General features: G+C 43.1%; 1 protein-coding gene across 2 annotated transcripts in view; it reads left to right on the top strand.

Moving 5' to 3' along the window:
• AMBRA1 (autophagy and beclin 1 regulator 1) overlaps positions 1-22,100 on the top strand; it is a 203,837-nt gene that overhangs the window by 51,185 nt on the left and 130,552 nt on the right. For both annotated transcript variants that reach the window (XM_089684559.1, XM_089684560.1), the window contains exons 4-7: positions 210-393; positions 7,941-8,113; positions 16,748-16,814; positions 19,356-20,833. In XM_089684559.1, the coding sequence (XP_089540685.1) occupies positions 210-393; positions 7,941-8,113; positions 16,748-16,814; positions 19,356-20,833 (1,902 nt within the window). The remainder of the gene's footprint in view (positions 1-209; positions 394-7,940; positions 8,114-16,747; positions 16,815-19,355; positions 20,834-22,100) is intronic.

The following is a 22,100-nucleotide window of genomic DNA, read 5'->3' as shown; positions in this document are numbered from 1 at the left end:
CATTGTCGCGGGGACAGGAAGTGAGGGAAATCCTCCCAACAGAAACTCTCAGCAGTAAAAACCCTTTTCTCCTTCCAAACACAAAAAAAAAATGTGTGGCAGGAGATCTATGTTAAGGATGATTTGGGCTACACCTTGAGGCATTGGTCTTGCTGTCAGTATTGTCAATTAATTTTTGTTGTATTTTCTAAAACTCTTGTCACCTCTAGGACCCTGTTGGCATCCACACACGTCAACCACAACATTTACATTACGGAAGTGAAGACTGGGCGCTGTATACATTCTCTTGTGGGACATCGTCGTACTCCATGGTGTGTAACCTTTCACCCTACCATCCCAGGCCTCATTGCATCTGGTTGCCTTGATGGGGAAGTGCGAATATGGGATTTACATGTAAGTGTGTTTTAAAAAAAAATGATAGGCTTGATGATTATCCATGTCTGTTCACATCACAAGGACTGTTTATTCATTCAAAAGATTTTCAACCACCTCCCGCCCACCATATAGTAATATGACGGGCGCAAGGCGGTTCTCTCGTTCTGGGAGGATGTCATATGACGTCCTCCCATTCTCACTGCGCATGCGTGGCTCAGGGAGCACGCAGTGCAGCGATCGGCGGTACGCGTTGTCCCTCGGTTACAGCGGATCACCGATCACGGAATGAGCCGAAGATGTCGGCTCCGTCATGTGATCAGCTGTGTCCAATCGCATCTGATCACATGTAAATGGGGAAATGCCGGTTATCGGCATTTCTCTTCTCTCGAGCTGTCACGCTGACAGCTCGAGAGGAGAGGAGAGCCAGTAATCGGCTTTCCGCGGAGGGGACATGTACACTGATTATCAGGGCACTGATGATCAGTCTGCCCTGATGATCAGTGTAGCCCCAGCAGTGCCACCTGTCAGTGCTCATCAGTGCCTCGTGCCAGTGTCCATCAGAGCATTATGTCAGTGCTCATCAGTGCCTCATGCCAGTGCACATCAATGCCACATCAGTGCCCATCTGAGCTGCCTTTCAGTGTCACCCATCAGTGCCAGTCAGTGCCACCTATCAGTGCTGCCTTTCATTGCCAATCAGTGATGCCTGTCAATACACATCAGTGCTACCTACCAGTGCCACCTACCAGTGCCCATCAGTGCACCCTCATTAGCGCACATCAGTGAAGGAGAAAAATCACTTATTTACAAAATTTTATAACAAAAACTAAAACATTTTTTTTTTCAAAATTTTCAGTGGTTTTTGGTTTGTTTTAAGAAAAAATAAAAAACCCAGAGGTGATTAAATTCCACCAAAAGAAAGCTCTCTGTCACAAAAAAAGTTTTAAATTTCATATGGGTACAGTGTTTGACCGCAATTGTCATTCAAACTGAAAGCTAGAAATTGGCGTGGGCAGGAAGGGGGTATAAGTGCCCTGTAGGCTAGCGGTTAAAGTAGTGCGGACACTCTTGTGGTCAATCCAACCCTGCTCTGCTATATGCCTAGGAGGCTGACAACAGATTCAAGAGCCTGTAAATCCACCTTTCCATTTGGACCGCTGGTGAACATGATCACATTACTATGATAAACAAATCATATTCTCTAATAACAAAATATATGTGCAGCGCTCTGTAAATAATGTGATAAATAACAAAGTCCGTAAATAGTCCTTAAGTGAAAAGTCCTTTTGCAATCACAATGTGAGTTGAATTGCCCAAGAAATATCACCACGTGACTGTCAATAAAAATCTCCAAAAAGTGCCGTGCACCCCCTTCAGGTGTGCACTCGCCAAATGTATTTGCCTCCCACTCTCATGGTTGGCAAATACGCTTTTGTTTTAATATAAATTCTTCCAGAGAAAGATGTTCTGTCATATGTATCGATTCTTCCTCAGAATGGTTCCAGCACACCAAGATTGCCTCCGATAATGACTCTCCATATCATATAAAAGAGAAGAAATAGAGACCTGACATGGTGCAGTACCATTTAAAACCATTTAATCTCTGCTCAGAGAAACTCACAAACACATGGTATAAAACAAGCCCAAAGACCTATATATCCTCATGTGATGGTAATGTCAGAGAGGGAAGACTGCACAACGCTCTCACCACGGTCGGTCCTCTCTCTAGGACAGTTCCGCGTGACTTCCGGTTCCAAAGTTTGTCACTTCCGGGTTCTCGCTCAGCCAATCCCATTACTGATACCAACCCTGAGCTTTCTCCATCCCGCACTACTGATACCAACCCTGAGCTTTCTCCATCCCGCACTACTGATACCAACCCTGAGCTTTCTCCATCCCGCACTACTGATACCAACCCTGAGCTTTCTCCATCCCGCACTACTGATACCAACCCTGAGCTTTCTCCATCCCGCACTACTGATACCAACCCTGAGCTTTCTCCATCCCGCACTACTGATACCAACCCTGAGCTTTCTCCATCCCGCACTACTGATACCAACCCTGAGCTTTCTCCATCCCGCACTACTGATACCAACCCTGAGCTTTCTCCATCCCGCACTACTGATACCAACCCTGAGCTTTCTCCATCCCGCACTACTGATACCAACCCTGAGCTTTCTCCATCCCGCACTACTGATGCCAACCCTGAGCTTTCTCCATCCCGCACTACTGATGCCAACCCTGAGCTTTCTCCATCCCCACATTACTGATACCAACCCTGAGCTTTCTCCATCCCGCACTACTGATACCAACCCTGAGCTTTCTCCATCCCGCACTACTGATACCAACCCTGAGCTTTCTCCATCCCGCACTACTGATGCCAACCCTGAGCTTTCTCCATCCTGCACTACTGATGCCAACCCTGAGCTTTCTCCATCCCCACATTACTGATACCAACCCTGAGCTTTCTCCATCCTGCACTACTGATGCCAACACTCTGCTTTCTCCATCCCGCACTACTGATACCAACCCTGAGCTTTCTCCATCCCGCACTACTGATACCAACCCTGAGCTTTCTCCATCCCGCACTACTGATACCAACCCTGAGCTTTCTCCATCCCGCACTACTGATACCAACCCTGAGCTTTCTCCATCCCACAATCCCATCTACGTATCTGCTCCTTCACCCAAATCGTTGGGCTTCTTATCTTTTTCTATATTTCATATTTGAAGTGAACCTGTGGCCAGGTTTTGATCATTAAAGTGGTTGTAAACCCTTACCTATACCTAGTGAAGTGACTATCCTCAGGTGATACTCGGAGATGAAAAAAATCCTCCTTCATAAGTGGTACCTGTTTATATACAGCCATCATCCCCCTACATCCGTTCAAAGTGCAGAATTTACACAGGATCTCTCAGTTTGAAAAGCAGGGGGCAGAGAGCTGAAGTTACATCAGTGAGAATAGTTCTGAGAGCTGATTGACCAAACCCCCCCCCCCCCCCCCCCCCCCAGGAACTGATCTAATGCTGTCAGTCACAAACTGTTCCCTCCCCTGTCACAAGTTTTTTTTAGTGTCAGAGAAGCTCGTCAGAAGTGATTCATACTTAGAGCAGTGTAGCAAGGCAGCAGACAGAAATGACACATGTACACACTATAGAGACATATTTCATGTCTAAGGTTTACAAGCACCTTAGTTGTAGTATAGTCTGTGAACTTGTACCTACAGGTAAGTTCCACATATTCTAGTATGTGATGCATACTAGCACATTATGACTTTGTCTTGCAGGGGAAAACTTTGGGTTTTTTTTTTTTTTTTTTTTAGCATCATTTACTATCGCTTTCAAGTTCATTCCTAACAAGCAGAAAATGAGCTTTAAAATAAGCCTTCATTGACCTTTGTAGCCTTAAGCATTGTGGAGCAAATTGTCCTTTTACATTTTTCAAACAAAAGCACTGAAGTCAAGTTGCTTTTCTAAGCAGCTCGGCTCCCCTTGCTTTCCTGAGTACCTGCTTTGTTTTTACATTTGAGTTCTAGTAGGGTAGGAGGCTGCAAAGTTACTGCTAGGTGTGGGGGGCAGGTGGAGCCATGGATGGGAAGGAGGAGCTGAGCTGCTAGGGGGCTTAGTAGGGTAATGGAAGGACTTCAGTGTTTCTGCTGTGAATTTTGCAGTTGCATTGTTGCATAGTGACTGCAGCTACACCAGTCATTGAGATTGTTTACAGATTATTTGCTGATTTAGAAGATGTAGATATTTCAATGTACATGGCCTGGCTGAAGTTGGGTCTAATTCCTTTAGGTGTGTTCTGGTTGAGTTTCCACTGACTTGAGTTGTTCATGTTTTACTTTTAGTGTGTCGTCCCTACTGCTGCAGGTGATGTTTTATTAGGATTCAAGTAGAGCCAAATAGTCTCTGGCCTAGTGTTGTTCTTACATTAGGACACTTTGCTAACGAGACTTTCCTGTGAGTCTGCAGATTGATCTCTTTTTTGTAACCAAAGTAAAAATAATAAATAAAAATGGAATGTCTGAAAAGATATGGGCAATTCTTCCACTGGTTAATAGGTTTATAGGAGTACACCGGTGAGCACAGTTATAAGTTGTATTTTTGAGGATTCATTTCATTATTGAACAACTACAGTGTTCTCGGTCAATCTAAAATGTTAATAAACCTCAAACCTGAATATTTGTAAAAGTGAGGTTTTGGCTTTCTTTGGACAAGATCTATGTGTGTACAATTATTGGGCAACTATTAGTGTGAACAATTATGCAACTAAATGAAAAACTGAACATTTTCCCATTTCACATGTTTATTTTCATCTGTTAAATTGAGTAACTCAAAATTTACAAATAAACATTTCTGACATTTAAAAAAAAAAACAAAAAATACAAAAACAAATTGGTGACCATTATAGCCACCCTTCTTTTCAATAAGGCCTAGTTCACACTGGCATTGAAAGCAGGCTTTTAAGGGGCATTTTTAACACTCCTCAAACGCATATGCAAATGATACTATGGACAGCACAGAGTGCTGTTCACGTTATCCAAACATGAAGCGTTAGTGTCGCTTCAAAATTAAAGCCTCATGTCGAGTCTGGAGGACTTTGGAGCCTTTCAACGCCTCCTATTCAAGTCTATGGTGACGCTCCACAAAGGCGCTTGCAGGCGTTTACAGTGCAGTTGCGGCACGTTAATACTATTAGAGTTTATTATAGGTGTTTGTGGTGCGGTTTTAACGCTTGTAAAATACTTGTAAAACTCCTCAAAACCACACCTAAGACGTTTGGGGAGCATTTTTAATGCTTGTAAAACACCCATACTAAAGCTCATTAACGTCTAACGCCCACACTAACACTACAGGGGTGTTCTTGAAGAGTTAGGGCTTGTTCACACTTTTCTAAATTTCTAACAGTCATAAGCCTTCCATTCACACAGTCTGTTTCTTGGTCTGCTGACGATCAACTTTTTGTGCAGCAGCAACCACAGCCTCCCAGACACGGTTTAGAGAGGTCTACTGGTTTCCTTCCTCATAAATCTCCCGTTTAAGGGCCCACAAGTTCTCAATAGGATTTAGGTCAGGAAGGGGGCCATGTCATTATTTTTAAGGCCTTTATTAGCTAGCCACAAAGTAGAGTACTTTGCATGTGATGGAGCATTGTCCTGCATAAATAGCATGGTGGTCTTGAAAGATATAGTATTTTCCTGTACCACTGCTTGAAGAAACTGTCTTCTACAAATTGGCAGTAAGTTTAGGAGTTGATTTGGAGTCCAACTCACACACCAGCAGGGGTGGGTTGAAGATGAAGTGGAGCTCTGTGCCTGTTTCTGATTTAGCCACAGTCCCAATCATCTGGTCTGTCGAGTCACTTTCATCTCATCAGTCCATAAAATCTTTGAAAAAATCTGTCTTCAGATCTTTCTTGGCCCAGTCTTGACGTTTCAACTGGTCTTGTTCAGTGGTGTTCGGGTTTCAGCCTTCTTTACCTTGGCCATGTCTCTCAGCACTGAACACCTTGTACTTCTGAGCACTCCAGGTAGGTTGCAGTTCTGGAATATGACAGCACTGGAGGATAATGGGTTCCTGGTAGCTTCACGTTTGATTCTTTTCAAATCTTTGCCAATTACTTTGCATCTTTTTTTTTTTTCTCCACACATTTTGTGCGATCCTGTTTATTATTTGCAGCAAAACATTTGATGGTTCTGTGATCACACCCCAATGTCTTACCATTTTCAAGAATGCTGCATCCCTCTGTGAAAAGTCACAAATTGCAAAAAGTCTGTCAGTTAAATCTCTTTTTTGGCCCATTTTGCCTGAGAAAAAGAAGCTGTCTAATAGTTATTCATCACCTGATATGCCTTATTCCAATAAGCATTCAAGTTTATACAGCTTGGGCAATATGCATAAAAATGATGATTTGGTCAAAATACTTGCCTAATAATTGTGCACAAAGTGTAGTGCTGGGCTAAGCTACATTATTATTATTATACAGTATTTATAAAGCGCCAATAGTTCGCTCAGCGCTGTACATTACAAAGGGGGACAGAACATGTGACAGAACAATACCAATACAATGCAAAACATGGGGGGATTGAGGGCCCTGTTCTTTCGAGCTTACAATCTAGGAATATTTGCTGAAAGTGTATGAGAAGGCAAAAAAGTAAATCTCTGCACTAATGTACATTTCCCCATGTTGTATCTTTTTAACCACCTCCCGTCTGCCATATAGTAATATGACGGAGACAAGGTGGTTCTCTCGTTCTGGGAGGACGTCATATGACGTCCCCCCATTTTAACCGCGCATGTGCGGCTCCAGGAGCGCACAGCGTGGCGATCGGGGGTGCGCTGTGTCCCTCGGACACAGCGGATCACCGATCCACGGAAATAACCGAAGATGTCGGCTCGGTCATGTGATCAGCTGTGTCAAATCACAGCTGATCACATGTAAACAGGGAAATGCTGGTTTAAATGCATTTCTCTCCTCCCAAGTTGTCATGCTGACAGCTCGAGAAGAGAGCCGGTAATCAGCATTCCGTGGAGGGGACATGTACGCTGATCATCAGAGTACTGATGATCAGTGTAGCCCCAGCAGTGCCACCTGTCAGTGCTTATCAGTGCCAGTGCCCATCAATGCCACAAAGCAGTGCCTACCAGTGCACATCAATGCCACATATCAGTGCCTATCTGAGCTGCCTTTCAGTGCCACCTGTCAGTGCCACCTATCAATGCCAGTCAGTGCCCACTATCGGTGCCGCCTGTCAGTGCCCATCAGTGATGCCCATCAGTGCCACCTACCAGTGCATCCTATCAGTACCCATAAGTGCAGCCTCATTAGCGTACATCAGTGAAGGAGAAAAATCACTTATTTACAAAACTTTATAACAAAAACTAAACATTTTTTTTTTCAAAATTTTTGGTTTAAGAAAAAATAAAAAACCCAGAGTTGATTACCACCAAAATAAAGCTATATCTGTCACAAAAAAAATAACAATTTCATATGGGTACAGTGTTGCAGGACTGGGCAATTGTCATTCAAAGTGTAAAAGCTCTGAAAGCTGGAAATTGGCCTGGGCAGGAAGGGGTTATAAGTGCCCTGTAGGCTTGTGGTTAAAGACCCTGCAAATACAGGGTTGATCTACCAGAAATGCACTCAAATCCTAGATCTTGTTGTTGGCTGATGACACGCAAACATTTTCTCTGGAATGTGTGTTGTCAGCCCTCCCACTATCTTTTGCTAAGCTACTCAACCACTCCCACTTCTAGACCTCTACAACATAAAGGCTAATTATTTTGTAGCCCAAGATGAGTAATGGGTAGATTAAATAGCGCCTTTGAGGTAATGCATGATGTCTGACGAGGACAGAGGACCGCTCTGAATTTCTGAGATAAGCTAAACAAAGATAAATTTATTTTTGCATTTAACAGAAATAACAAAATGCTTCCAATTCTACATTTAACTGACTAAAACGTAGCAAATAATGCAAATTTTTACGGTTTACATGCTTTCTGGAGTTCTGTCACTAATTAAGTTGTCCTTTTTTTTTTTTTTTTCATTTTATTGCCTTCAGGGCGGCAGTGAGAGCTGGTTCACAGATAGTAACAACGCCATTGCATCCCTGGCCTTCCACCCCACAGTTCAGCTGCTGCTCATCGCCACTGCCAATGAAATCCATTTTTGGGATTGGAGTCGGCGAGAACCCTTTGCTGTAGTGAAGACGGCCAGTGAGATGGAACGTGTGCGGTAAGTTTCTTTTGCCAAGAGATCCGATTGTGTAGTATAACATACATTGCCTGTGACTTTGTCCAATCCTCTTTTTATGGTTCTCTGTGGAATTTGGGTGTTCATGCTACTATTTACATTTTTAATAAGTCCATTTTTTTTTTTTTTTTTTTTTTTGTTGCGTATGCTCCTGGAAAATGTCTGAACTGCAGATACAGCTACTGTAGGTACACATTACATGTGAAATACAGGCTATTTTGCCAAGGAATTTGTATTTCTGGCCATCCAGTCTTCAGATTAACACATCCATGCCAGGCAGCACAGCCAAGTGTTATGATTTTCAACTGTAGAGTGAATACTTCATTCTTGGTATGGCTATCGCTTCCCACATCCCAAGCTTGCTGTGTGAACAGTAAAAGATTCCTGGAAGACTTATAAGGCCATCTCTCTGCTCTTTTCTGCTCTCACTGTTTTTCTTAGGCGATGGCTTGCAACACAAGTGATTTGACTTCCAGTTCTGTTCCTCCCTATCCCTGTGTTAGTGCTGCTTTGCAGTGGATTGCAGGTGGTTAACAAGTCAAATTTAGGAACTTGCATTCGTCGCCTAAAAATACATTCAATGATTTATTTATTAAGATAGAGCTAGAAATAGTTATCTTTTATATCTGCTTGTAGTACAGATTTAAACGTACCCACACATCACAGCCTGCATATTAAGTGCTCTGCTAGGTCCATCTGAGCGAAGTATTTCCACGTGTAGAACACAGTACAACTACAAGTATCTATTACAAATGGAAGGGCTGGAAAATGTTCATATTTTTTGTAATTCTAATGTGTTTGTTTTGTAGTCGTACATTGTTCTGTGCTTTTCTCCGTGTCGTAATCTTTGTATATTTTTAGATGTACTCCGTTCTTAGATCATATTACATTATTTTAAATCATATCTAGCATGTCACGGCTGGCTGTGTGATTTGACATGGTTTGAATACATTTTAGAAATATCAAATGATTGTAACTTCTGCGGCTAGTTTAAGATTTTTATGATATAGGAAACACCTGCTTAGAAATGTGGGATCCAACATAATGCAAACACAGATTTCAGATACATTTTATAAGCAGTATTTAAAATAGGATTTTTGTACTCACTGAGGGACATGGGGAATTATTTCACCTTTTTATACTGCCGTTTGCAGGAAGTTTGGACACTGCAAGCAAAACTGTTGGCTAGCCCTGGATAATCTCTCCTACTTGCCAGCATGCTTCAGATTTGTAGCAAAGCAGTACTGATCATTAACCACCTCCCTTCCGCCATATTGTCCAATGACGGGCGCAAGGTGGTTCTCTTGTTCTGGGAGGACGTCATATGACATCCTCCCATTCTCACCGCGCATGTGCGGTGATCGGCGGTGCGCTGTGTCCCTCGGACACAGCGGATCACGGAAAGAGCCAAAGATGTTGGCTCGGTCATGTGATCAACTGTGTCCAATCACAGCTCATCACATGTAAACAGGGAAATGCCGGTTATCGGCATTTCTCTCCTCTCGAGCTGTCACGCTGACAGCTCGAGAGGAGAGCCGGTAATGAGCTTTCCGCGGAGGGGACATGTACACTGGTCATCAGGGCACTGATGATCAGTGTGCCCTGATGATCAGTGTAGCCCCAGCAGTGCCACCTGTCAGTGTCCGTAATTTGCCTTGTATCAGTGCCTCGTGCCAGTGCCTAGCATTGCACATTAATGCCACATATCAGTGCCCATGTGAGCTGCCTTTCAGTGTCACCCATCAGTGCCGCCTTTCAGTGCCCATCAGTGATGCCTGTCAATGCTCATCAGTGCCTCCTCATCAGTGCCAACTATCAGTGTCCATCAGTGCAGACTATCAGTGCCCACCACTGCAGCCTCATTAGCGCCTTTCAGTGAAGGAGAAAAATAACTTATTTGCAAAATTTTATAACAAAAACTAAGAAACGTGTTTTTTTTCCCCAAAATTTTCAGTGGTTTTTGGTTTAAGAAAAAATAAAAAACCCAGAGGTGATTAAATACCACCAAAATAAAGCTCTATCTGTCACAAAAAAATGATATAAATTTCATATGGGTACAGTTTTGTATGACTGCGCAATTGTCATTCAAAGTGCGACAGTGCTGAAAGCTGGAAATTGGCCTGGGCAGGAAGGGGGTATAAGTGTCCTGTAGGCTAGCGGTTAAAACAAATGGGTGGGCCTATAATCAAGGGATTAGCTATGCCAGTGGTGAGGTCTCTCAAGGCATTCTGATCAGTCAGCCATTGTTTGGCACAGTAAAGTTGGTCAAGATGGGGTGAAGTGCAGGGCCTGCCAACAAGAACATGGTTCTCTTAGAGGGCTTCTAAACACTTATCCATTGGGTCCTTAAAGCGGAGCTCCACCCAAAACGGTCTGCTCCCCATTTAAGGATTGGCACCTTTTGGGGGGGGTACCCGAATTTGACAGGTACCCACTCCCACTTCCTGTCCGATCGCCTAGGGGATCGAAAATGGAAGGTGTCCTCCCTCCTTGTAGTCTTTTGGGACATGTGACAGGTCCCCGATGACTACAGGACCATTCAGAAAGCGCAGCGCTACTCGCGCATGCGCAGTGGGTACATGGCTGTGAAGCCGCAAGCTATCACAGCCGGGTGCCCACACTGAAGATGCCGGCCTCCTGGAATACAGGACGGCCGGTGAAATGGGCTGCGGGGGACACACCGTGGGACCGAGTGACAGGTAAGTGGCTGTTTTTTAAAAGTCAGCAGCTACAGTTTTTGTAGGATGAGTGGAACTCCACTTTAACCACTTCATGCCCTTAGGACGTAACTGTATATCCTCAGTTTGAAGGTGTACAGCTGCAGCCATGGTCCCAGTATCAAAAGTTCGGCCAGCAATGGGCTGTTCTTGGGCTCTATGGTGCAATCAGGGAGCCGGGGACTGCTGCCATCTGTGTGGTTTGGAGAACAGAGGGGAGGAAGTTACATCCGTACCTCCAGCCATTGGCGCTCGCCTCTGCCATCAAAAGAGCATGCTGCCTTTTGGATTCAAACACTGCGTTCTTTATTAACTCTGTCAAAGGTTTGTGAAAAGGACTCGAGCACGCCTGACGCTTTTTTTTTCCTAAGTCACTGCTTTGCTTCTAAATTGGATTGCAAATACATGTCACAACCGTGTTTAGAACTTCGGGTGAGCACTAATGAAATGCTTTCAAACCCTTTAATAGCGTTTCTTGTATTTGACCAATTTGACACAGAAATAATCTATCTGCCCCACCCTTTGTCAATTTGCAGTGTAATATTAGAAACTTAAGCCATGAAAAAGAGCAGTTAATGAAACCCAGCAACTTGGACTCGTGTCAGTACTAACTGAGGCTCATGAGAAATGAAATTTACTACACAGCACATAAACCCACAGCGATCTGGGAACAGTTACTTTTACTGAAATGTAGGAGGGAAAGATGTATTGCCAAATTTTAAAGGAGTGTAAAATTAGCAACATGTTTTATTGAATTTTTATAGATTTGCTGTTGAGCATATTTCTTCAATATAGTTTAATCTGTGTCATTTCGAAAAGGTTTTAAAGGATCACAGTTACGTGAAACTAACTTGCAAGGATGAAGTTACGAGTAATAAATAAAATGTATTTGGAAAACGCATGTTTTTCAAAAGGCTATTAAGCTGTGTTTGACCTATATGGGGTTAGGTACAGTATTTAGTTGCTGCATCTTAGGAAATTTTTGTCTTCATATTTGACCAGTTGTGACCTTCTGGGGGAAGGAGTTGAAGTGTATCTAAAGCAAAAATTTATTTTTAGTTTGCAAGTGGTTAACACTTGCATATACCCAGGGAAGTGACTGGCCTTAAGTGATACACAGAGATTATTTATGTATTTATTACAGGTACTTATATAGCGCCATCAATTTATGCAGTGCTTTACATATATTGTACATCCACATCAGTCCCTAACCCTCAAGGGGTGTACACACATTCATATACACATACATATATATGTATATACACATACTAGGGCCAATTTAGACAGAATCCAATAAACCGACCAGCATGTCTTTGGCGTGTGGGAGAAAACCGGAGTACCCGGAAGAAACTTGCACAGGGAGAACATGCAAACTCCAGGCAGGTGGTGCCATGGTTGGGATTTGAACTGACGATCCTAGTACTGTCAGGCAGAAGTGCTAACCATTTAGCCACTGTGCTGCCCGAAACGAATCGTCCTACATAAGTTGTACCAGTATGTCTGCAGTCTTCTCTACATCTGTTAAAAGTTCAGAATTTATATAGCTTGTTTGAGGGTTCAGAACAAAAGGGAGAAGAGAGCTGAAGTTACACTCTGCAGAGCTCAGTGAGAGCTGATTAGAGGGAAGAGACGCACCCCCCTCCACACAGCTCACAGGAACAGAGCTAAGGCTGTCAATCTGCTCGAGTTCCCTCCCCGTCACCTTTTTTTCTCTTGGTGTCAGGAAAACTTGTCAGAAGTGATTCATGCTGATAGCAGAGGAAGGAGGCAGCAGACAGAAATTACACTTGGTACTCCTAATGTAGATAAGTACACATTATAGAGGGATATGCTTTGTTGATATTTTATGTCTTGGTTTACAACCATTTTAAAGGTTAAGTTCACCTTTTTGCAAAAAATGAACAGGCAAACCATCTCCAAATATCCTAGCCACCCATCCGGACTTGCTGCAAATAGCAGCTGTGATGCCCAGTGCTGCCATTGTAGCCGTCCGTACGCTGGAAAACACTGCGCTGGAGTGACCATCCATCATATTGCTGGCAGTGGCAAGCTCTCATCAGTGGGAAGTGCTTCCTTCTTTTGGGACACTTTGCTGGACGACACAGCCTCAGGTACACTTCTCATTGGTCAACACATTAATGTAGTTATGCTGACGAGAGTGCGTGCCAATGCGAGCATTATCATGGATCCTCACTTTGGGCCTGTGTATTGCATGGGACATCACGGCAGCTATGTCCTAAGGGGTGGCCAGGATGTTTGGGGTTTTCATTTTTGGTGAACTTGCTCCTTAAAAATGTTGGTAAGGGTTAGAAACGGTCAATTCTCTGTTGCGGTTTGTGTTTCTCTTTGATGAGATTCACCCTCCGTTTATCCCATTGTAATTCGCAATGAAATATCAAAATTTTGAGTTGTCAGAAGAGGAATAAAAGAGAAAACTTTCAATGGGGGCAGTTGTTATGGTGTCTAAGAGGATTCTCACCACGAGAGGCAGTGAAGGTAAATCTCCCCAATGGGACACAGCAAAATAACAGAGATATATTAAACCTTTCATGTTCTAGCCAAATCTTCAGCTTTAAATATACTTTTTTTATTATTTATAATATTATACAGGATTTTTGTAGCGCCAACAGCTTGCGCAGCACTTTACAGATTATTACTTTGTGTCACGTGACGGTGACTTTTATAAACAATGAGACACTTTAATGTTAACAAGCAAAGTTTCTGTTCTCTTGAATTTTGTGTCTTTCATGTATTTGTTCCTGATAGAGAGGAGGTAATGCACTAAATTTAGGCTTGCGGTCCATGCCTGTGCTTTATACTTTGCTTTCACATGATGCAGGTGTATTTCATTTGTCCCCATTTCTTTGCAGCTTGTCACAGCATGGATCTTTCATTGTGCCGCCTTTTTGGCTTGTTTTCTGTATTCATACCGACTGTAAGGCAGATCACTTTATTAAATGTCACCAGATGCTGTCACATATTCTGGGTTGTCACTTTTGGAAGAATGGCCTCATTGTGTCTGTGGTATAATTATTGTCAGGAATCAAGGGTGCTGTGCAATATCGCACTATTTGGATAGCTACACTCAGAGGATATAGAATCAACCAGGGATTTAAATTTATATATTTGGACTTCAATTAAAAAATAAAATACATTTATGCTCCAACACTTAATTAGAAGTCCTTTTGCACTGACAATTTTTACTTGGGCTTCCTGCAAAGACCCAATTGAGTACTGTCCGTGATACTGTTTTTTATTTGCACTAACCTACAAATTTGAGGACAAGCTTTTCGGGGAGTGTCCCCGTCTTCAAGGTCCAAGCAGTACTATTACAAAGTTTTAGCAGAATGTTAGAAGAGATGTGGGGATGAGAAAGCAGAAAGAAGCACAAGCCTAGGGTTAGACTAGAGATAAGATACAGCAAAGCAAAAGCAAAGACTGGGGGGGGGAGAACAACACTCAGAGTCATAAAAATGTTGGCTATTGATTGAGGAATCCCATGTCCAAATTAAGGCCCTTAAAGAAGCTGCAAAGACCCACAAATGCCTGTTGATTCTGTCAGTCAAGTCCACCCTAATCCCGCTTCCTGCCATGGTGTGGCAACGACGCTGCACTACTGTTGAATTCAGAGTTGTCACTCTCAGGTAGGCTGTGCCTGCTGGCACAAGAGTGGATTTAAAAAAATGTTGCATGGCAGTTAGCATCGTCATTGCGGATTCACACGTCTTTGGTTTGTTAATCGGCACCTGGCCACACCTGGTCTTGTCTACTGCTGTCTGGATTAAGAGCATCGCCTCTCCTGCTGAAACGCTTAGTGTGAGCTGCAGTGTCTGGGTAGGGGAGCATGTGAGATGCAATGGAGGATTTAGCCCAGTAAGTGAAGCTAAAGGGTGTTTGTTGTTTTCACATTTTGGGGCTTGCGCATCATATAGTAACAGGTTTTGCTACCTGTTTAGATTGTCATGCAGGAGCCTTTATTTGTACTTTTTAATCCTGCTTTTCTTTGATCAGTAACTGTGTTGAGGAATGACGTTCGTTATATGTACTAATGCTGCATTGGATTAAACCGAACCAGTCATTTCCTTGCAGAACTAGTTCTGGCCATTTGTAAGAATCTTCTCTCTTAAAGTGTTACTCTTTTCGGAAGAGAAGGTGAAACCTCTTATACTGGGAACACCCCTGGTCCCTGCTGTACTTCTGTGTGTCATTAGTTGTGATGCCCATGCAGCTGGTGTAGCAATCCAGGGATCTGAAATCTGCTCTTCTTCTTTTTTTTTTTTTTCCCCCTTTCTTTCTGAAGGGCTTCCATGGCAGATCAAAGCAATTTTTGATTGGTCAGCATCAGTTCTCTGACCAATCAGAATTGTTCTCATCTGTTTCAGAAGACCTGCAGGAAAAAAAGGGAAGAGTGGGGACCGCTACACCAGCTAAGTGGGCGTTGTTAGCCCTTTGCCCATGGTGGTAAGTGCAGCAAACACCAGGGACGGTGGGGAAGGTGTAACGTGTTTCACCCTTTTTATTCTCAACATGTGAACTAGCAAAACACAACAAAAAAATGCTTTTTTATCCTCCTGTTTTCACATGGTGATCCATTTCCTGTCCTATGGTGACAGCTCTCACTGCACTGTGTCTATGGAGGAGCAGTTACACAACACAGTCTGGAAATTGCACAAAAATTTGCACAGAATAGTAATAAGCTGCAAACACAAAAGAAGATATCCTCTCATATATTGTGCCTTAAATCAGTGTTGCGCTACAAAATACAAAAATAGTTGCACCAAAACAAACGCCTATTGACAAAAAAATCATTTTATAATAGTAATACCTTAGATTGTACGCCCCTTGAGGGTTAGGGACTGATCTGATTGTACAATATATGTAAAGCGCTGCGTAAATTGACGGCACTATATAAGTATCTGAAATAAATAAATGTCCCTCCAGAAATTAAAAAAAATTAATTATCCTTCAACCAAAACTCAAAATAAAAATAGTAGTTATCTTTTAAATGCGCAACGTGGTTAAAACTCGCATTTAGAGGGGACTCTTTCTAGTTTTAATTTTATTTTGAATTTTGGGTTGACAGAATTATTTTTTTTTTTTTTGGTCTCCTATGGACATTATATTAATGATTTTTTGTCACTAGGTGTTTATTTTGGTGCAACTCAGAATGTTTGTGTTTTGTAGCACAACATTGATGGTTTACGGAGGAGCAGTGTTGTCACCCAAGGCTGCTGTTGTGATTTGCAATAATCAGTTAATACACTACCTAATTTCTTAGCTATAGGATGTCCAGCATTAACTAGTCTGACTTGCTGCAGCTTCTAATGTCAGAAGATCACAGTGTACAGTAAGATCAGATTAAGCAAGTTTCTAGTACAGGAGAGTAGCCTGTACGACTGCAAGACTTGCTGAAAGGGCTTTAAATGAATTGTACAACTTTATGGTCGCGATCCAATTTTTTTTTTTTTATACATTTGGTAAAATACAGCTGGAACAGAAATGGGAAGTCTCTACAAAAGCAATTCTCGTCAAAACATGTCCCACTGAAAGGCCTCCACTCGCATCCTGTTCTAGTGCCAAAAGTTAAATGTTTATTTCTTATTTCCTTGATGGTGGTCACCAGCGCAGTTAGAAAGGGTGAACCTTCTCAGCAGAGACACATACATTAAGAAAGACCTGGCAGGGGTTCTAGCCAAAAAAAAATCAAACTTTTTGACTAAAGATACACTTTGAGTTCAGCAAAGGCAAAGATGCGCATTACATTGACAGACGAGTAGGTTTTTTCTGTTTGTAATAATATTTTATATGAAATACTTTACAGAGTGCAAATATGTTAAACCAACAAGAAATAACTGGCTGGATCATTTGTTTCTAATGCTCTTGTGTTTATCTCCTGCAGATTGGTACGATTTGATCCCCTTGGGCATTATCTTCTTACTGCTATTGTAAACCCGTCTAACCAGCAGGTAAGACCATAAATATAACTCATATGTAAATGTAATCCCACAGATAAGTCTCTTACCTAATGTAAATGGCAAGGGTTTCTCCATAGAAATGTTTTTATTACATTTACTGCAAAGAGTTTTCAGATTTTGTGAGCTGCTTGTTTGCAGTATTGATAAAAGATTTATGTTCTGTGTCATGAAGTCATTAACTCAGTTAAAATAACCCTTCTAAACAGGAGCACAAAGTACATTCTTCCCTGGGGATTTGTATGGCAGGCAGTATATTCAAGAGCAGTACCTCCTATACTACAGCTTGGTCTAGGCAGATGCTTAAAGTGGGCCTGAGCTCCAAAAGTTAAGATTTATCTTCTAGGAAAAGTTTGGAAATGTTAATTGTGCCACAAGCAATACCCTGAAAAATATACACTTCTGAGGTTACAGGAATTCCAGACAAAATGTGTGAAATCATCAGCAGTGTGAAATAATATAAAACACTGTTGTTTCTAACTACTAGTTGATAATGGTGATACCACTACTCTGCTACTCTCCTTGCTGGAGTGGAAGATGTATCTAAGGACCTGCAGTGCATGTATCTTCCTACTTCGGCTTCATTCATTCTGCGGATCTGTGCTTCCTCCACCTCTGTTGCTCTTTAGTGATCATTCCCCCACCAGTCACCAATGGAGCAGCTTTGATATGGGGATCCAAAGTCTGCTCTTTTACCAAGATGATGGATTCCACACAGAGACATGCAGAACAAGGCATGGTAAGTCAGTAATGGGGAAAGATAAGCTGCAAGGAGCTTACAGGCAATATGATTAATCCTTCTCACCCCCCCCCCCCCTTTTTTTTTTTTTCTTTTCTTCTTTTTTTTTTTTTTTTTTTTTTAATCAAAAGTAGAGGTTTTATTGATGCTTTAGGCACGATATAGATATGGTTTATGCAACAAACGCATACAAACCATGTACACAGTGAAAATGGTGACATCTGGTTTTACAGACGGTAACACTGATACCGACACATTGTTGCTAAAAACACAGCAAGTAATGTGAGAATCAATTATGTATTTGAGCAGAAATTTACAACACATTCTTTCTAATAGGCTATAGCCAACTTAGTTGCACAGTAATAGACCATCTCTGCTAAAGCCCCAGTAGCAGTACATAAGGTTGGAAGACGCACATTCAAATATAATATATCAACAATGATACCCATGTTGTACATGTTACTGCAGACTGGAGCTACCTTTCACAAATCTTATTGTATTTGCCCAGACAACCCCGATTGATATAAATAATCTTCATATAAGGTAAGATGTTATCCACCTCAGCAATCCAGACTTAGAGAATGGGAGATACAGCTTGCATCTATCCCCCAGCCACCAGTTTCCTGGTGCCAAACAGTGGTTCATACAAGAACATAGGTGTAGATTGATCTATATCAGGATCAAGGAATAAACCCAGTAGACACTGCTTGAGGTCCAGCGACAATGGCGATCCAATATGGTCATGAAGGAATTGAATGACCTGTGTCCAGAATCCTTGAATACAATGCCAAATTAAGTGACTACTTTTCCCCTTTTAATCCCTTTATTTTTTGTGCACAGCTTCCACAGTATATTTTCTGTTTAAAAAGACAGCCTTGTTTGGGCTTGTTCTTGAATCTGAATATTTAGCAGTTTTATTTTACTTTGTTGGAAACTCTTGAATTTGTCAGTCAGGGTCAAAGTTTATCTTACCGTAAATCTTAAAGCCCAACTTCTGGAAAACTAACAATTTAGCTTGTTTCTGTCTAGGGGCAGCGAGAAGCACTTTACTTGCCTTCTCTTTTATTAACCTGGCAGATGGCACTTCCCCATGCTCTGGCAGTGGACTGTCCTTCAGAGTCCTCATGCCCAGCGCAGGACTGTGGTCCCTGCATTCATTCTTCATGATGTCAAAGGACCTTAGACTACTGAAGCATGGAGGAGAAGAGACTGTGGCATTACCAAATAAGAAGCAGTATTTAATCCTGTGCCGTGCTGGCACAGCCGTGCTGCAAGAGATATTTTTTAGGTTTCCAGAAGTTCAGCTTTAAAGTTGTCCTGTCTGCCACTCATCCTTAAATATACAGCTTTTGGGGGGGGGGGGGGGGTGTAGATGCACTGATTGGTATTTAAGGCAGAGGCAACTAATTTGTGCCTCTGCTTCACACAGGCCAAGAAGAATAGGGGTTGCTTGTAACCAGAGAGCAGATCCCATTTAGATTTGAGCACATTTTATTGCAAAATGTATTTATTTGTTAGTAGTCAGCAAGTCAGAGGATTAATTAGCAAGTTGTTAACATGGATTATGTCTTCAAGTCCATTTGTGGGATCAGGAAGGCAGATTGAACAGAAGTTTCCCTGGGATGATTCTGTGCACTTGAGTGAATCGATATGATGCTCTTCTTAGCAAGTAATTAAAGTGTCCACAGGGCAGCCATCACATACTGCAGAAAAGCTGCTCCTTGTCTTGTCACATCCACATTTGCAGGTTACATGCTGGGCTCCACACACCATTGTTGATCTTTGTTCTCTTTCAGAGTGATGAGGAGTCGGAGATTTCCCTGGACAGCGCGGAGATCCCCATCTACCGCCAACGATCGCTGCTACCGACTCAGCCGGTACGACGTACCCCGTTGCTCCACAACTTCCTGCACATGCTGTCATCCCGCTCCTCTGGCACACAAGCTGGAGAGCAGCCTCCTGTACAAGACTCAGCCACACCTTCGCCTCCTCCTCCACCCCCTCCTCCTCCACCCACAACAGAGAGCAACCAAAGGCTCTTATATTCTCGCATGCGGGAGCGGGCCCCAGGGGTCAGTGCTCCATGCTGCCAAGACCCTAATATGCTGTGCCTCTGCATCCGTTGCTCTAGTGCACGGCTGTCTTCGCCTCTCTTCCCCCACCCTGAAGCGCCTGGTGCTCCCTCTACTTCTTCAGGGGTGACTTCCACTTCCTATTCGCCAGTACAGACCGACCCCCAGCATTCTCTGGAACGTCAGCAGCACCAGTCCTCTGCCCAGCATGATCACGGACTTCTAAGCCGACCTTCTGCCTTTAGCAGTGTACACAGTAGTACAGCCGGTAACACACTGCGCAATCTGAGCCTGGGACCTACACGCCGCTCCCTTACAGGGCAGTTGTCCCGCTACCAACAGCCTTCAACAGAAATGGCTGGTTCTGAGTGGACTCGCACTGTGCTGAACATGGGATCCAGGCCTGAAACGGAACCTATGCCTCCTCCCAGAACGAGTGCCGCGACTGTAGGTTTTTTGTCTGTCTTGCGCCAACAGGAAGGAGAGTCCTCCTCATCTGTATATACTTCAGCCACCGAAGGGAGAGGATTTTTTTCGAGCACAGAGGGCCCAGGAGTTCAGCCACCTGCCCACCCCACTTCAACCCGAACGGATTTGCAGTGTGACCTTAGGCGCTTTTTCCTAGAGTATGATAGGCTGCATGAGCTAGAACCCGGGGCAACGGGCACATCACAGGGACAGGCTCATGAGATGCTCAATAATAACCTAGAGCCTGAGCAGCCGGGCACCTCCCACCAGCCAAGCCAGGCACACAGTGGCGAGAGCAGCTCCAACCAGCCCAGAGGACACTTGAATCGCTGCCGTGCTTGCCACAACCTGCTGACGTTCAACAATGACACGCTGCGCTGGGAAAGGACACCACCAGCTTATCCTGAAGCTGCAGGCACATCATCCTGGCAAACCCCAGCAGTCCCTTCACCCAGTTCTTTACAAGCTGACCTGCCAGCTGGCAGCACAGAGCAGCCTGGGGCATCAGGGGTGGATAGAACAGATATAGGAAGTGTGCCAGGTGGAAGTGCCCGTTTGGAACCTGGAACATCACAAGAAGAGAGAACAGTGGGTGTAGTGTATAACCCGGAGACTGGACACTGGGAACGGGTCTACAGTCAGCCTGCTACAGTCACCAGAGCGCCGAATGTATCCCAAGAAGCCTTACCGCAGGATCTGCCAGAGGAGAGCACAGAGGAGGATTCTCTACGGAGGTAAGAAATTTGGGCAGAAAAAAAAGTTCTTTATTCTTTAATGTTAAGCAGTCTAAACAGCCAAGCCTTTGTGCCAGGTTACATGGATGTTGTTTCACTTATAAATAGATGTAATTAATTTCAACCAATACGTGATCTTTCCCTCTTTTTTTTTTTTAAATAAAAATAGAGACAATCATAGAAGGATTTTTAATACTGGTCATGGTCGTAGTTAAAAGCTGAATTCCAGGCAAAAGGTGGAAAATACAGATACATAGTACTTGGGTGTTGGTATTGCCTGCCAAACCATTTGTACACAACCCCATCACACAGTGCAGCAAGGTGAATAACACCATGTACAGTTGACGTGGGGTACACACTGAGAAAATTGTAAGAAAAATTTTGTATGAGGAATGATCATTCGGTTTTCATATAGCGTGTACACAACTTTCGACATCTGATTCAGACTTTCCAAAACGAAAATGTTCAAAGGGACAATCTCTAACCTTTTTCTTGTATGTGAACAGAATGAACGATTTTCATTTAATGTGTACTGTTTTCGTACAAGAAAAATTTGGATGCGAAGGACTGCATATGATCAGAAACGGTAAACAAAAATAATCTACGCTATGATTAGTGTTCAGTATTACCTGTACTGGATAAAAAGGTCCTAAACTAACCAGTGAATAATAGGAGCAAGAAGACTTCCACCTTGAGCCTAGGTTCACACTACAGCGGTGCGGTAAATCCCGTGTGATTCGCACAGGAACCGCAGCTCATTCCTGTACAAATCACATGCGATTTGTATGCGGTGCGATTGGAGCCATAGATTTTGTATGGCTTTATTCGCCCCACGCCAAAAAATGTGCATGACTCTTTTTTGGTCCGCAGTAGAATTGGATCACGTGGGTATTCACACCTATGCGATCTTATTCTGCACATCGCACTGCGTTTTGCGGACCGATGTCGGGGGTGTTGTTAACTTAACATTCACACCCGCATCGATTCGTATGAAAGGGTGCGATTGTGATGCGGTGCGGAATTTGCACTGAAAACGCTGCGAATTACGCACCGTATCAGTGTGAACCCGGGCTAAAACAAAGTCAGCTCCTTAACCTATCAAGCCAGTTGGGTTACAGAGGGCTTCCTTTCATCTCTTCCACCAGCTAAATGAACTGAAACGGGAGAATGTTAGGAACGGGGAATTAATGTGTACCTGTTCAGTATAAAAGAGCAACTCTGCTTTTTGTTGCGAGAAATCATTCCCCTCAGGGTGATCTATGTACAT

Source organism: Staurois parvus, unplaced genomic scaffold (genome assembly GCF_062004578.1).
Source record: "Staurois parvus isolate SC_StPar_1 unplaced genomic scaffold, SC_StPar_1.0 ptg000350l, whole genome shotgun sequence".
Lineage (NCBI taxonomy): Eukaryota > Metazoa > Chordata > Amphibia > Anura > Ranidae > Staurois > Staurois parvus.
This window is presented reverse-complemented; position numbering and strand designations above follow the sequence as displayed.